Source organism: Cervus canadensis, chromosome 5, assembly GCF_019320065.1.
Source record: "Cervus canadensis isolate Bull #8, Minnesota chromosome 5, ASM1932006v1, whole genome shotgun sequence".
NCBI lineage: Eukaryota > Metazoa > Chordata > Mammalia > Artiodactyla > Cervidae > Cervus > Cervus canadensis.
In genome coordinates this window covers 47,549,438-47,566,058 of record NC_057390.1, presented here as the reverse complement: position 1 = coordinate 47,566,058, position 16,621 = coordinate 47,549,438, and the positions used below count along the sequence as shown (strand labels likewise).

Genomic DNA, 16,621 nt, shown 5'->3' with positions numbered 1-16,621 from the left:
TGCTAGTAATCCAGATAGTTTCCTCAATTCTCCACTTGGGTTTGTTAGTGCAGGTCTAGCTTGGCTACAGCGTATTTGTTGGAAATATGTTGGTTCAGGATCATTGCAAGTTAAGTTTCCTTAGTGATGCATTTTAAGAGGAGTTAAAGTTCTGGACATTAAGCCCCTTTGGAATTCCATGGAGTGTGCCTGTAAGGTCCTGCGTAACAGCTGTGTGCTGCTCTGTGGTCCATTGGAGGTCTGCCCAGTGAGGCCAAGAGTGGGGCGTGGTATGCCCCAGGCTCTCCAGGCTCTGGCCATGCCTCCTTGGAGAGCTGTGGAGCGAAGCACTGGCTTTTCTGAATAGAGGGAGAGAGTGTCCTCAGAAGAGAGACTGACCTTCTATCGTCTGCCAGGCTCATCAAAACCAGCCCAGAACTGGCTGAGTCCTGCACATGGTTCCCCGAGTCCTATGTGATTTATCCAACCAACCTCAAGACCCCAGTTGCTCCAGCTCAGAATGGAATCCATCCACCGTTCCATAGTTCAAGGACGGACGAGAGAGAATTTTTCCTGGCTTCATATAACAGAAAGAAAGAGGAGGGAGAGGGCAACGTTTGGATTGCGAAGTCATCAGCCGGAGCCAAAGGTGAGTTGGCATCACTGCCCCTCTCCCTTCCCTGTGGGTGCATAATATGCTTTGTTAGATTCAAATGATGTCTTTAGATCAGTGACTATTCTAATCTGAATCCTCCAGAATAGAGACCACATCTAGTTACACAATTTAAAATAACTAGGTTCTGATGACCTAGAAATGTGTATCTCCAAATCACTTACAGAAAGTCCTACGTTCGAATTAGTTCCATTCTGAGAGCACATTCATAAGCCCAGTTTGTTTGTGCGTGTGCCTAGTAGCTCAATCGTGTCTGACTTTTGGCAACCCCATGGACTGTAGCCCACCAGCCTCCTCTGTCCATGGGATTCTCCAGGCAAGAATACTGGAGTGAGTAGCCATTCCCTTCTCCAGGGGATTTTCCCATAGGTACCCAACTAACACAGTCGGCCATATAGTACTGTACTGTAATAGATTTATAATACTTTTCACACAAATAAGACATTAAAAAAAAATAAACATTTTTCATCTGACACTACAGTACCACGAAAAGTACAGTAGTACAGTACAACAACTGGCACACAGGGGCTGGCATCGAGGGAACAGGCAAGAAGAGTTACTGAAGGAGGAGGGAGAGGAGGTGGGAGATGGCCGAGCTGAAGGGTCAGGAGCAGCAGGAGACGAAGGGCAAGCTGCACAAGCGGTTGTGGAGGACGCAGCACGTGACAGCGTGCTCCAGACACGTGAACTGCCTTACGTGATTTTGACATACAAACGCACGTTCTCATCTTTGAAAGTTTGCAACTTCAAGGTTCGTATGTAGGGGACTTACTGTATACTAAAAATAAAGTAAAATAAAATAAGCAAAAGTGTCTCTGAGCTGAGGGCTTTCTCTTTAAGCTCCAAACCCAACGGTAAGCATTTTCAACTTAATATGTCTGATGTAGAACCTTTTGTTTCCTTCCAAACTATACCCACCCCAACCTGCTCCTCTTTCTGCCTGCTCATGGAGTACATGATCCCACTTTTCACCCAGCCTCTGGACCCCAAACCTGGGAGTCCTTCTTGTCTGCTCTTTGCTTTACAGTCAATCTCTAACACATCAGCAAGTCTTGCTAACTCTACCTTTAAAATAGTCTCGAATAGAACTTTTCTTGCCATTTCCACTGCTCTCACTTGACATCAAAGCTCCTGTTCTCTCTAATCTTGGTAATTACAATGCCTTTTCACAGCAGCTCTCCTGCTCTCGGGCCCAATGATGTTTTAAAAATGGAAACATGATCATATAACTCCCCACTCAAGACTTACCAGCTGCCTCCCTGAGGCAACTAGAATAAACTCAAGTCCTGCTGGAAGTCGACACCACTTGGTATTTGCCCGTATCTCTGATCTCACCCCCTATTCTTGGCCTTGCTCCCTGTACTGTAGCCAGGAAGCCTGCCTAGAGTCCCTCAAATACTCTAAATTCATCTCTGTACCTGGAACGCACTTCCATGGGCTGTTTTTCGTTTCTCAGCTCAGATGGTGCCTTGTCAGAGAGGCTTTTCTGATCTAAAATAGCCTCTATGTCCATTGCTTTCTATCCTTTCCCCTGTTTTAATTTTCCATCCCTGCACTAACCTTTTCCAGCACTCTATTACTTATTAATTTATCTCTTCATCTCCTCCATAATCCTGCAAGCTCCATGTAAACACAGATTTTCTGTTTTCTTCATCTCTGTACTTTGCCCACAGTCACTTAATAAATGTGTGAGAATCAATGCACTAAAGGTATGAGGTATGTCATAACTCAGTCTTAAAATAAGACAGTTGCCAATGTATCGATCACATAGACATGGTCCCTCTCTATAACTACTATCATATGCTATCTTAAAAACCATTCCATTTTGAACTTACACATCTCTGATTGCCTTGAAAGACCATCTGGCCATTGGTACTCTTTTTTTTTTTGAGTCAAAATCAACTTCATTATTATTTCCAACCTCACTTTTGATCTTATAAACAATATGGGTTCATTACAGGAAGTTAGAATGTACAGATACTATTATTCCCCTATTACAAATTAAAACACCTATTACCATCATTTTGGTAATTATCTCTTTTTTTTTTTCCCCCTCCCTAATTATCTCTTTTTAAAAAAAAAACTTTTTATTTTGTATTGGGGTATAGCTGATTAACAGTGTTGTGATTTTATAGTTTAGATAAACAGCTAAGGGACTCAGCCATACATACACATGTATCCATTCTCCCCCAAATTCCCCTCCCATCCAGGCTGCCACATTACTGAATCGAGTTCCCTGTGCTGTATAGTAGGTCCTTGTTAAGTTATCCATTTTAAATACAGCAGTGTTACATGTCCATCCCAAACTCCCTAACTATCCCTTACCTCATTCTTCTCCCTGACACATTGGTACCTATTTTTATCCCAGGTCCAGTGGACCTCACCTTCTTTTTCACCAACTGTGAGACAGAAGGGCATCACCTAGAATCTTCAGGTGCCTCACCTAATTCTCCCTCTCCTCCTGTGACCTCTTCCCCAGAACTGTCCCCTAGCTTTGTTCCAATAGTAAACGGGGGAATTGGAAGAGGAAATAGTCATCCACAGCATTCCAGATTCCTCCTGTGGATGGAGAATGGAGTCAGGGTGGCCACCGTGAGGACATCTTGCGTCCTTGTGTCATGGACTTGACTGGCACGAGAACAAGGAGTGAGGCGGGCCTTGGGCAGAAGGACATGACAGGTCATGGCGGTGATCCCACCTGGGTGGTCCCTGGACCCTCCCCAACACAAGACAGAGTGATGCTCAGCAGCAGAGGGAGGTACAGAGAGAACTAATGCCAAACAGAGGAGACATTTCACTTTAGGAGCTGAGGAGATTAGTGGTGTGGATTTGTTTTATTTGGGAATTACAAAATGAAATGAATAGCTGAATAAATGAATTGTATTCTTGTTAAACAGACACATAGTACCTAGTGCATTCTAGGTATAGTTGGTGTAACTTTATACTATATTCAGAGCAAGCCACTGTTTACCATCTCCACCACCCATCTTGGATCTGAGTCACCTTCACCGTCACCTGGGGCATTGCTCCCTGTCCTCCTATTCTCGGCCATTCTCCCGAGTCTCCACACAGTACAGCAGACAGAGATCCTATTAGAGCAGAGTCAGACCATGTCACATTGGTACTCAGCACTGTCCCTGGGGCCAGGATAGCACCTGACAATCAACAGAGGATCAAGATATATATTGAGTGAATGAATGAATGTATAGATGGATGGATGAATAAGAGAAGTAATGAACATTTGGAGATAGAGATAAATGAGACAGACATGGGTCTCTTGTGCTCATGGACCCACAGTCTAGTCAGAAAGAAGGCTAATGATGCTAATTTCCAAAAGAGATGGAAACATTTTTCAAAAGTTTTTGAAAACAAAAACTATGACACAAGTCTCCATAGCACCTTTATAAGACCCAAACAAAAATATATGTATTTGTATAACCGAATCAATTCTGCTATACCCCTGAAACTAACACAACATTGAAAATCAACTGTACTCCAGTATAAAAGTTAAAAAGCCAAACTACAGTGGATACAATCCAAATGTGCATCGATTGATCGATTGAAAAAAATGTGGTGTAGCCATCCACACAGTGGAATATTTAGTCATAGAAAGGTGGAAAGGCATATTGACACATGCTGCAACATGGATGAAGCTTGAAAAAAACTTTATTAATGGAAGAAGCTAGACCAAAAAAGGCCTCTTACTATCTATTTCCATTTATATGAAGTCTGTAGATTCGGAAAACCTGTGGAGATAGAAAGTAGGTTAGTGGTCATCAGAGGCTTGGGTGAGGAAGGAATGGCTATAACTGCTTAGTGGATATGAAGTTTGGGGGGAGGTGATGAAAAACATTCTAAAATTAGATTGTAGTAATGGTTGCAAACCTCGAATATACTAGAGACCATTGAATTTTACACTTTAAAAGGGTGAATTTTATAGTATGTAAAATGTCTCAAAGCTCTTTTAAAATATTGCATCATTTATTTAATGTTGAGGGACACTTTTTATTGGAGTCTAGTTGATTTACAATGTTGTGTTAGTTTCAGGCATATAGCAAAGTGAACCAGTTATGCATATATATATATCCGATCTTTTTAGATTATTTTCCCATATAGGTCGTTATCAAGTATTGAGTAGAGTTCCCTGTGCTATACAGTTAAGTCCTTATTAGTTACCTGTTTTATAGGTAGGAGTATGTATATGTAAATCCCAATCTCCCAGTTTATCCCCATCCCCTTTCACCCCTGGTAACCATAAGATTGTTTTCTACATCTGTGACTCTATTTCTGTTTTGTAAATAAGTTCATTTGTACCTTTTTTTGCTTTAGATTTCACGTATTAGTGGTATCCTATGATATTTGTCTTCTTCTGTCTGACTTACTTTACTCAGTATGATTATGTCTCGGTTGATGGACACTTTGAATGTACCCAGTGTGTTCTATCACAGTGCTTCAAGAATGTTCTATTGCATTTGTCTTCATGCCGTAACCTTACTGATGTTTCTGTAAAATATAGTGTTTCCAGTGGGTGTATTGGTTATAAGCAACACACAACCTTTATTGTGATAGCCGGTGATCAAGAGTAGTGGCCTGTAATCAAAGTGCTCAAATTTTGAATATCCGTCAAAATGAAATTTCATGGTCGGAGCCTGCCATGATGGTGTTTACAATCCTATGTAAATAGAGAGTGGGGTTGGATAATGCAGGTGCTTTTGTAGGGAGACAGGAAAGTGAGAGATGGAAGGAGGGAAGGGATGGAGAAGAAAAGCAAGCCGGCCATTAACAGCCTCCTGTCGGCTTTTTCCCAGCGTTTCCCTTCTGGCTTTGCGGAGAGCTTTTCTTTTTCCTCCTGGGATGAATTGAACTGATCTTGCTTTGCTTTTGCCCTGTTAGGTGAAGGCATCCTCATCTCCTCAGATGCTACAGAACTGTTGGATTTCATAGACAACCAAGGCCAGGTGCACGTGATCCAGAAATACCTGGAGCGCCCACTGCTCCTGGAGCCTGGTCATCGCAAGTTTGACATCCGGTAACGCATCCACATCTGGAGTTTTTGTTTTTCAAATCTGGGAAAAATGCAATTGTGTGTGATGAGCAGTGTGATCTGGAGTGTGAGAAAGTATTGGGCTGCATTCAACGTCACCCAAGTTGGGCTTCCCTGGTGGCGCGGACAGTAAAGAATCTGCCCGCAATGCATTGATCCCTGGGTGGGGAAGATCCCCTGAAGAAGGGAATGGCAACCCACTCCAGTATTCCTGCCTGGAAAATCCCATGGACAGAGGAGTTTCACAGGCTACAGTCCATGGGGTCGCACAGAGTCGGATACGACTTAGTGACTAGCACTTTCAAGCTGAGAGGCTGAATGGAACTGTTGCTACACTTCATTTTCTGTTTTTCTTTCACTCTTGTCTTTCTATACAATGTTACTAAGACGATGAATTTTCTCTCTCTCTTTTTCTTTTAGTATTCTCTCTTTTAAAAACTATTTATGGCTGCCCTGGATCTTTGTTGCTGCACACAGGCTTTCTCTAGTTGCGGCGAGTGTGGACTACTCTCTAGTTGTGGTGCGCAGGCTTCTCATCGCAGAGGCTTCTCTTGTTGTGGCTCACAAGAATCTAGGGCTTTTGGGCTTCAGTAGTTGTAGCACATGGGCTTAGTTGCCCATGGCATGTGAGATCTTCCCAGACCAGGGATTGAACCCATGTTCCTGCATTGGCGGGATTCTAAACCACTGGTCTACCAGGGAAGTCCCTTTAATATTCTTTTTACTAGAGATGACTAGTGGATCCAAAAGGAAGGGCATCAGTGTGTGGGGCTTGCTTATGAAAGAAGCAAAGAGATATACACAGAATACATAGTCAGACACAGCAGATCACATGAGCCTGCTAAAGGCTGTGTCCTCCCTCTGTTATCTGAGTCCCACTTTTTAAGGGTTTCTTGAACACACCTTAGGGTTTTGGACTTTATGTTTCCAAGAAAGGACTTGGCAAGGAGAAAGAGGTTGTGGGTGCTTTCAAAAGCTGAATAGCCCTGGCCCCAGCTTGCCCTGGGCCTTGCTGTCATCACCCAACCAGGACTCTGTCACCTTCATGCCTACACTTTGACTTACTGCTTCTCAAACACCTGTCTTGTCAGACCAGCTTCAGTAGGAACAGTCTTCTTAAGATTACTAAAAGAGCAAACATGGCAACTGGGGGTTTCATATTAACCGTGAAAAATGGCCCACTCAGATCGCTTCAAAATACTGTATCTTTTGAATGGACCAGAGTCTCCTTGTCAGTTATGATGAAATGTTTTCTTTGCCTCATTACAGTGATAATTCACTCTTTTGGCTAATTGTCATGACTTGCCTCATATAATTTTATTTATTTATTTAATATTTGTTTATTTATTTTTGGGTGCATTGGGTCTTCCTTGCAGCACGTGGGCTTCTATGTAGTTGTGGTGTGCAGGCTCCGTTGCCCCACGGCATGTGAGATCTTAGTTCCCCGACCAGGGCTCAAACCTGCATCCCCTGCATTGCAAGGCAGATTCTTAACCACTGGATCACCAGGGAAGTTTGTAACCTCATATAATTTTAGAAACTACCTCCTTCCTCTGTTTCCTCCCAGAATAGTCAAGGTGTGGGGATGATAAATAGAATATGGAGAAGCTTTGGATAACTTGAATAAAATAGTGTTTTTTTTTACTTTGCAGAAGCTGGGTCTTGGTGGATCATCAGTTTAATATCTACCTCTATAGAGAGGGTGTCCTTCGGACTGCTTCAGAACCATATCATATGGATAATTTCCAAGATAAAACCTGCCACTTGACCAATCACTGCATTCAGAAGGAGTACTCAAAGAACTATGGGAAGTATGAAGAAGGGAATGAAATGTTCTTTGAGGCGTTCAATCAGTACCTAACAAGTGCTTTGAACATCACCCTGGAAAGTAGTATCTTACTGCAAATCAAACATATAATAAGGTAACCTAATCCTATCTCTTTTGGTTAAATGTGTCTTGAAGGAGCTTTGGGAGTTTGTGCCTTTCAAGGAATTGTTCCATTTCAGTTGTCTAATTTAAGGACAAAAATTATTTGTTATATCCCTTTATTATCCTTTTAATACGATCTGTAGTGATGAAGCTTTTTAAAACCCTTATGCTTAATCCTTCGATTACCTTATATTGGTAATTTATATCTTCTCTCTTTCACTTGGGCAGATTGGTTAGAGGCTTATCAGTTTTATTCATCTCTTCTAAAAGTCAGCATTTGGCTTTATAGCTTTGCTCTGTTGTTTTTGGTTTCAATTTCTTTGTGTTCTTTATTATTTTTATTCTTCTGTGTTTGAGGGGTTTGCTTTTCTCTTCTTTTTCTAGTTTCCTTAAAGTATAAGGTCATATCACTGATTTGAGATATTTAGTTTTCTTAGAAATATAAGCATTTAATGCCATCAGCTTTCCTATAAGAACTCGTTGGCTGCATCCCATGGATTTTGCTGTCATGTTTTTGTTTTCATTTTATTAAAATACTCTCTAGTTTCCCTTGTGACTTCATCTTTGACTTGTGTGTTATTTAGAAATTTTTGCTGAATTTCCAAATATTTGGGATTCTCAAGGAATTTTCATTTCATTATGGTCAGAGAACATACTTTGTATGGTTTTAAATTTGTTAAAGTTTGTTTCATGGTCCAGAATATGGTCTATCTTTACTTATGTATTTATTTAAAATTTTTTCTTAATACGGTCCATCTTAGTGAATGTTCCACGTGTACTAAAAACCATGTTTATTCTGCTGTAGTTGAGCAGGTGTTCTACAAATGCCCATTAGGTGAAGGCAGTTGGTAGTGTCATTCAAGTCTTTTGTATTCTTGCTGATTTTCTATTCTACTTGTTCTGTTCATTATTGAGAGGTAAAACTTTGGAAGTCTCCAAGTATAATTATGGATCTGTCTATGTCTCCTTTTAGTTTTATTTGTTTTTTGCTTTGTGTATTTTGAAGATCTGTTGTCAGGTGCATATACATTTAGAACTATTATTTCTTTGGGAAGAATTGACCTCTTTATCATTAAGTAGTTTCTGTCTTTGTCTCTGGTAGTGTTTCTTATTTTGAGGTCTGTTTTGTCTGATATTAACGTAGTCACTCCAGCTTTCTTTTGATTAATAATATATATCTTTTCATCTCTTTATTCCTCCTCTCTACTGTATAATTAAAATGGGCTTCTGATAGACACATCATTGGATTTTGTTTTGTTTTGCTTTTAATCCAGTGTATCATCTCTGTTTTTCAATCGTTGTGTTTATACCATTCAAATTTTAAGTGATTGCTGGCTTGATGCAATTTACATCTACCGTGTTATCATTCATTGTCCATTTGTCCCTTCTTTTTTTTTTTTTTTCCATTTCCTTCTTTCTTGCCTTCTTCTGAATTGTCTGAACTTTTTCTAGAGTTCTGTTGAGTATTTGCATATATCTCTTTGTATTTTTGTTTGTTTGTTTTAATGGTTACTCCAGGGGCTATGATATACTTAAACCTAATATGTAATGGATTACCTTGTTGGATTAAAAAAAAGACCAAGCTGTATCCTGTTTACAAGAAACCCACTTTAAATACAAAAGAGGGAAACACTCTTTTACATTTACCCAGATATTTGCTGTTTCCTTTGCCCTTGCTTCAGCCCTAAAATTCCAAGTTTCATGTCCCTTCAGACTTCATCATTTCTTTTAGAGCAGTTCTGCTGGTGATAAGTCCTCTTGATTTTCCAACATCTTAGAATGTCTTGGTTCCTCCTTATTCCTGAAGGATTTTATCACTAGAGTTACCCAAATACAATGCCAAGCAAAAAATTACAAATTGGCCCTGTTCATATAAATTGAAAAACAAGCAAAGCTAAGTAATACATTATTTGGAGAAATGTACATATATGGTAAAAATCTAGTGAATTTTAAATTATTCATACATTCATCTAATCATAGTGTAAATCAGGATAGAAAACATTTATGGCATCCTAAAAGATACCCTTGAACTACCTCAAAATATATACTCTCTGCCAGAGATAGCCACTCTCCGACTTTTATCACCATAGATTCCTTTTGCTTGTTCATAAACTTTATGTAAGTGGAATTATACTGTAATTCTTGCTTTGTGTTCCGATTTTTTCAATATTGTTTCTGTGTCATATTTCATTGTGTGAATGGTCCATGGTTTATCCTTTCTGGAGTTGATGGACCTCTGGGTTTTCTCCCATATTTTAGACCTGTAATCGCTCTGAATTGTTTTATGTCAAGTGTCGTGTTTTTCTAGAATATATTCTGTTGACCCAGGGTCACTTGTACATATGACTGTCCCTTCCCCACCACGTTGTGGTGGCCCTTTCTGTTACAAATCAGGTGGTCATTTGTGCGAGAGTCTATTCCTGGGATCGCTATTCTGTTCTGTCGCTGCTACCCTCTCATGATGACTGAAGCTTTTTCCTTAATGTATTCTTATACTGGGCTTCCCTGATGGCTCAGTGGTAAAGAATCTGCCTGCCAACACGGGAGATGCATGGGGTTTAATCCCTGGGTTGGGAATATCCCCTGGAGAAGAAAATGGCAACCCACTCCATTATTCTTGCCTGGAGAATCCCCATGGACAGAGGAACCTGGCGGGCTACAGTCCACGGGGTCGTAAAGAGTCAGACACGACTGAGCAACTAAACAACAAAAATAACAACATTCTTACATAGAGTCCAGCAGGATAATTACAAGGCTCAGAGTTCCATTTCTTCAGGGATTATACGTGCTTAGAACACCAGATAAATCAAATATACTGAAGAAAGAATTCCTATTTCAGCAAAAGATATATTTGATATTTGCTATCCCCCTCCTTCTCATTGTTCTGTGCCATTCAGACAGTGTTCCTACTTAAGTTCTATAAATGCTCCTCCTGGATCTTATGTTCTTTTTTTTCTCCCCCAGCTAACTTCCCCCAGACTTCCTACTCCAGCTAAAAAAAAATTAGCTATATAAAAAAAAAATTCTTCTAAAGTGATTTATTAACTTGAACTCCGAACAAATAATAAATATTTTGTTTTGATTTGGTTCTGACTTCTGGTTTTTCCTATAAGTGTTGGAGTGTAATGTTTCTTTCACTTTTTATCCTTTATCCTTTAGTATTGTTTTTTTATTTAAGAAAAATTTTTAAATGTAATAGATTTTTTATCATGAGAACCCATTAAATTTTAAATGTTTTCTTAATTATAATATTGTAAAGGGCATTTTAATTACAGAAGTCAAGGGTATTCTCTCATAGAGATGTAATACAGAAAATGCAGAATACAGAAGCCCCGGTTCTTCTTTAAAGTCATAAGCCAAAACCTACTTATAAGACACATCTTTTTCCTTCTAAATATACAGCTTGGGTAGAAGGAGAGCTGTCTCTGATATTCTTAGAGTCATCCTAACATACTGTATTTACTAAAATAAATATTTTGCCCCAACATCCAGTTGAGGGAAAAATCAGGGAGGAGTTTTATAAAATAGAAATGGTATAGACTTTCTGGGATGTTGTACTAGATAAGAGTCTTTTTCTTTTCTTTTTTTTTTTTTTAATCGCAGTAAGTTTATTTATTTATTTATTTATTTATTTATTGAAGGTCAAGTTTAAATTTAATGACTTTGGTATTAACTACACACATACTAGTAAGTGCTAAGACTTAAAATCTCCCGGTTCAGTTGTGACTCCAGACAGGATCCAGAGAAAAGTTCTAAAAATCTCTTCTCTGGGTTTTATGGAGACTTTCTTTACCCTCCTGTGTTAGCCTCTTATGGCACTGCATCAGCCTTAAAAGGGCACTGGAAAGGGTGAAGAGTCTTTTTCATTCATAAGTAATAGGTTCATGATTATCCAAAATTAATGATAAATTAATAAAATATAACAACAATAAAATAAAACAAACAAGTAAATATACTTGTTCACTAATAACAACATTCATTAGATGCCTCCCAGCTTCCAGGATGTATGACAAGTTCCTTATGTAATTATATTATGGAACCATCTCAGCACTGGGAATATGTGTTATTTTTACCCCAATTTCACAGACAATGAAGTCAACACTTGGCTTAAAGAAGTTAAAAAATTTGTCTGAGATTCTGGCTTCGGCAGCATGACCTCAGGCTTCGTGTACTGTTTCATCATGGTTTCTAAGATTCACTTTCAACTTTTCCTTGTCGCTAAAATCCTCTAATTTTTGCAAACAGTAGTTGATCCTAATAACAGTCCCATATCTCAATATCTTGTTTTAGCATATAAGGCTTTTAGTTAAAAGCAGCGAACTGGAGCTTGTGAAAGAAATGAGATCAGCCTTCTCCTTGCAAATTCTGTGTCACAAAATGGTGGGCCATATTTTTAATATGGCAAAAATATATAGAAGTGGTTTGTTTATTATCAGCAAATGTGGTAGCAGCCCACCCATTGGAGGAATCCACATTTAAAGGGACCATGATGACTTAGCGCTTGCTGGGAGAGCAGCCACTACTTGTAAGAACAAGGGTGATGGCAGAGTTTTCTAACAAATAAGTTGCATCGCCTTGAATAATCTATTGGTAATACATTTAAAAGAGAGAATTAAGCCAAAGCCGGTTTTCATCGGCACATTGGATGTAAAATCACCCCAGCACCTCTGCCCTGGTCTTGCTGCCCAGACCACCCCACCCTCAGCAAGCTCTCCCCTGTGCCCTGTAGGAGCTGCCTCATGAGCGTGGAGCCCGCCATCAGCACCAAACACCTCCCTTATCAGAGCTTTCAGCTCTTCGGCTTTGACTTCATGGTGGACGAGGCGCTGAAGGTCTGGCTCATCGAAGTCAACGGCGCCCCTGCTTGCGCTCAGTAAGTCTCAACACCACTGGGGGTTTTTGTGGGTGTGTATTTTTATTGGGGTATAGTTACTTTACAATGTTGTGTTAGTTTCTGCTCTACAACGAAGTGAATCAGCTACATGTATAATATATCCCCTCCCTCTTGAGCCTCCCTCCCACCCCCCCATCCCACCCCTCTAGGTCATCACAGAGCACCCAGCTGAGCTCACTGTGCTATATAGCAGCTTCCCGCTAGCTCGCACTTGATAATATATATATGTATCAGTCCTAATCTTCCAGTTTGTCCCTCCCTCCCCTTCCCTAGTGTGTCCACCTGCCCATTCTCTACATCTGCATTTCTGTTTCTACCCTGCAAATAGATTCATCTGTTCCATTTTTCTAGATTCTACGTATATGCATTAATATGTGGTATTTGTTTTTCTCTTTCTGACTTCACTCTGTATGACAGACTCTAGGTCCATCCATGTCTCTACAAATGACCCAATTTCATTCCTTTTTATGGCTGAGTAATATAGTCACTGTATATGTACCACTTCTTCTTTATCCATTCATCTGTCCATAGACATCTAGGTTGCTTCCATGTCCTGGCTATTGTAAATAGTGGTGCAGTGAACATTGGGATGCCTGTGTCTTTTTGAATGAGGTATCACCTCACACGGGTTAGAATGGCCATCATCAAAAAATGTATAAACAATAAGTGCTGGAGAGGGTGTGGAGGAGAGGGAATCCTGTAGCACTATTGTTTGGAATGTAAATTACTGCAGCCAGTATGGAGAACAGTATGAAGGTTCCTTAAAAAACTAAAAATGGAACTACCACCACTGGATTTTAACAAGTGGGAATTTGGTTCCACAGGTGGGGTAGTCTGTCTTGACACGGGGTGAGCTCCCATTTCCGGGGTGTCCAAGAATATGCATGTGTGCTTGCTAAGTCCTTCAGCATGTCCAGCTCTTTGCAACCCCGTGGACTATAGCCCACTAGGCTCCTCTGCCCATGGGATTCTCCAGGGGATCTTCCCAAACCAGGAATCGAACCCATGTCTCTTGTGTCTCCTGCAATGGCAGATGGGTTCTTTACCACTAGCACCACCTGGGAAGTCCATTACTGGGTGTTCTAGCATAGACCCTTTGAATGATGTCAAGGAGGATGTACCAGCGATGGTAGTGCTTTGGTTGGACCCTGGCCAGCAGGGGGCCTTATCGGGTCATTCCCTTTTCCATCTCCTTCCCATATGAGCTGAGCATTTAGCCTGTGCTGAGGTGGGTGGTGGATGCTGTAAAAGTTCCAAACAAAGCCAGTAGTAGCAGCCGAGACCCTCTTGTGTGGCAAGGTGATGGGTCAGCAGGTCCCGTGAGTGGGGGAGAGAGTGATGAGCAAGCATTTCAGGGGCTCCCTGGACAGGAGGTGGTCTGAGAAGGTGCCGTGGACATAGTGGAGCTGAAGCTGAGTTGGAAGAGGAGAGAGTCACCTATGCCAAGGGGAAAGGGACCCAGCCTCCAGCTGCACCTTGATCTGGGCCAGGCTCTAGGGGAGATGTACAGAGAACAGACCCTGCCCTCAGGGAACTTCCAGTCCTCCTGGGAGGAGTCTGGCTGCAGCATGGCATGAATGTTGTGGGGTAAGGAAAGGTGAGGGTATAGTTGAGTTGGGGTCTACCTGTGGGAAACCTTTCATGTAAGGGAGTCATTTGCATTTCATCCTCAAAGGTTGCAGCTTCATCTGTGCCTTCAGCTAACGGTATTTGTTAGGTCCCTGTCACATGCCAGGCCCCGGACTGGGCTCTGGGTCTTAGCCTTTGTACCGAGAGACCTCAGCCCCGCCCTTTGTAGAGGGAGACTGGGAAGGACCAAGGACAAGACAAATATAGATGACAGACTGGGACACACGCTGTCATAGAGTGAAAGATGTTAGAAGATAATAAAATTGAGCACAAGGGTCCCCTTGGGAGGTGATGCTTGGGACTGAGATCTGAAGGAGGAGGAGAGTGAAGGAGGCTGGGGTGGAGGGGTATGGAACGTTTCACATCCTCCCTCCATCACGTCCTTGGGGTGCCCACCTTCTCCTGTCCATCCTGTCGGCGGTACATCCCTCCTTGTGCTCTGGGAGGCACAGTCCCCTCCCTCCAGGCAGGAGGGTAGGATGAGGACGCTGTGCTCAGCTACCTTCTCCCTCTTTGCTGCATACTTCCCACCAGCATGTGGTACCCAGCAGGTTTCCCCAGTGATTACAAAGAGCCCTCCTGGACTTCCCTCGCGTTCCAGTGATTAAGACTCCATGCCTCTTATACAGAGGGCACAAGCTCAGGCCCTGGTCAGGGAACTAAGATCCCACACACCTGCTGTGCAGTGAGGTCAAAAGCCCTCCTCTGATGCCCTGTCCTGCTCCCCTGACCACTCCCTCCCTGCTCCCTTCACAACCACACTTCCTTATTTTTTTGGCCACTCTGCATGGCATGTGGGATCTTATTAGTTTCCTGACTCAGGATCGAACCTGCACCCCTTGCACGGGAAGCACAGCCTTAAACCCTGGACTACTAGGGAAATGCCCACAGCCACACATCTGGAGAAGCCACGTCTGCACACACTATCTCCTCTTCCTCAGTCCCCATCCACACTGTGGTCTGCGCCAGGCTGAATTCCATCCACGCTCACAGAAACTGCTCTTTCCAGGTCTCCAGCCAAGTCCATCTTGCACTCCTAGATTTTAAAGCCAGCCAATTATATTGCATCCCTGAGTCCCAGGCCAGTATCTGCACCTGTCTTCCCGGCATCCTGCAAGGAGCTGTGTGGATGTCCAGTGGGCATCCCACCCCAGAGCTGCCCATCTCAGTGAATTTCCAGCTCCCCTCTTTTGGAGTCCTGAGCCAGAAACCCACCTAAGACCCAGCCTCCCCCTTTCCATGACCCCCAAGGTTCTGTCCATCAGGCCTGGTCAATTCTGCCTCCAGCTTTGGCTCAAGGGTTGACCTGTAGTCTCTGGATAGGAAAAGGTGGATCTGCCTCTCTTATTCATGTAAGGATTGAAGGCTAGGGAGGGCAGAGAAACAGCAATTTCTCAGTTCATTTGGAGTGATGAGTAATATCCTTGACCTCTTTTCCCATCAGTGGCATCCACACACTGGCGAAAGCTCACCTGCTTGCTGAGATGCTCTGCAGGGTCTGGTCATGCTGGAGCCTGACAGAGGCCTCTAGTGATAAGCCACTGGGCATCAGGGTTCGCTGTCTTCTCTGGGCTCCATCTCACTAGCCCCTCAAAGCTACTCCCTATATGCTGGATCCCCTTTGCTCAGAGTCCTGATGAGAGCAGTGGGGTCTAGCAGAAGAGCGGGGTTTTGAGAAACATGTGAAAATGAGCATCCTTAAAGAATCCACTGGAGGAGGAAGCCAGACACTGCCCAGTTAATTATTGTATGAATTATTTCGAGTTACAGTTGCTGTTATAGAAAAGAAACAGATTCTATCTTCTAGAAGAAGTGAAGTGAAAGTGTTAGTTACTCAGTTGTATCTGACTCTGCAACCCCATGTATGTAGCCCGCCAGGCTCCTCTGTCCATGGGATTCTCCAGGGAAGAATACTAGAGTGGATAGCCAACCACTTCTCCGGGGGATCTTCCTGACCCATCAATCAAACCCAGGTCGTATGCATTGAAGGTGGATTCTATACCACCGAGCCAGAAGGGAAGCTCTTCTATCTTTTAGGTGCATAATTTTGAGTAGGGAGAGCTCTTGGAATGGGGGGGTTACTGTGGGGTGGCTTGGAAAGCCCCAAGGGACCCAGGCCACACCATGAGGTGGATGGATCCTGTTCTTATGCCGAAGGAAGTAAACATTTTTTTTTAATACAACAATGATATGATTTTTCCTGATTTTTTTTTTTTGACTATGCCTCGAGGCATGGAGGATCTTAGTTCCTTGGCCAAGGATCAAACCTGTGCCCTCTGCATTGGAAGGTGAAGTCTTAACCACTGGACCACCAGGAAATAAATAGTCCTTGAAGGAAATAAACTTTCAAATGCCTTTATCCTTGCTTCCTAAAGGACAAATGGGGAAGAGAGTTGATAGAGATGATGATACAATGGCGTAGTCAAAGGAAAGTCTTTATTCAGGAAGCACGGTTTCCATTGTTGTGCAGGT

General features: G+C 42.2%; 1 protein-coding gene and 1 non-coding gene across 2 annotated transcripts in view; one reads left to right on the top strand and one right to left on the bottom strand.

Annotated features, from left to right (window-relative positions):
• The window catches only part of TTL (tubulin tyrosine ligase), a 34,232-nt gene that overhangs the window by 11,177 nt on the left and 6,434 nt on the right, over nucleotides 1-16,621 (top strand). The window contains exons 3-6 of the mRNA XM_043468811.1: nucleotides 396-628; nucleotides 5,546-5,681; nucleotides 7,349-7,618; nucleotides 12,356-12,499. Coding sequence (XP_043324746.1) covers nucleotides 396-628; nucleotides 5,546-5,681; nucleotides 7,349-7,618; nucleotides 12,356-12,499 — 783 coding nt within the window. The remainder of the gene's footprint in view (nucleotides 1-395; nucleotides 629-5,545; nucleotides 5,682-7,348; nucleotides 7,619-12,355; nucleotides 12,500-16,621) is intronic.
• On the bottom strand, nucleotides 11,345-11,467 carry LOC122442794. Its single transcript, XR_006269779.1, has one exon. It is a non-coding gene; the product is annotated as a small nucleolar RNA SNORA26 (small nucleolar RNA).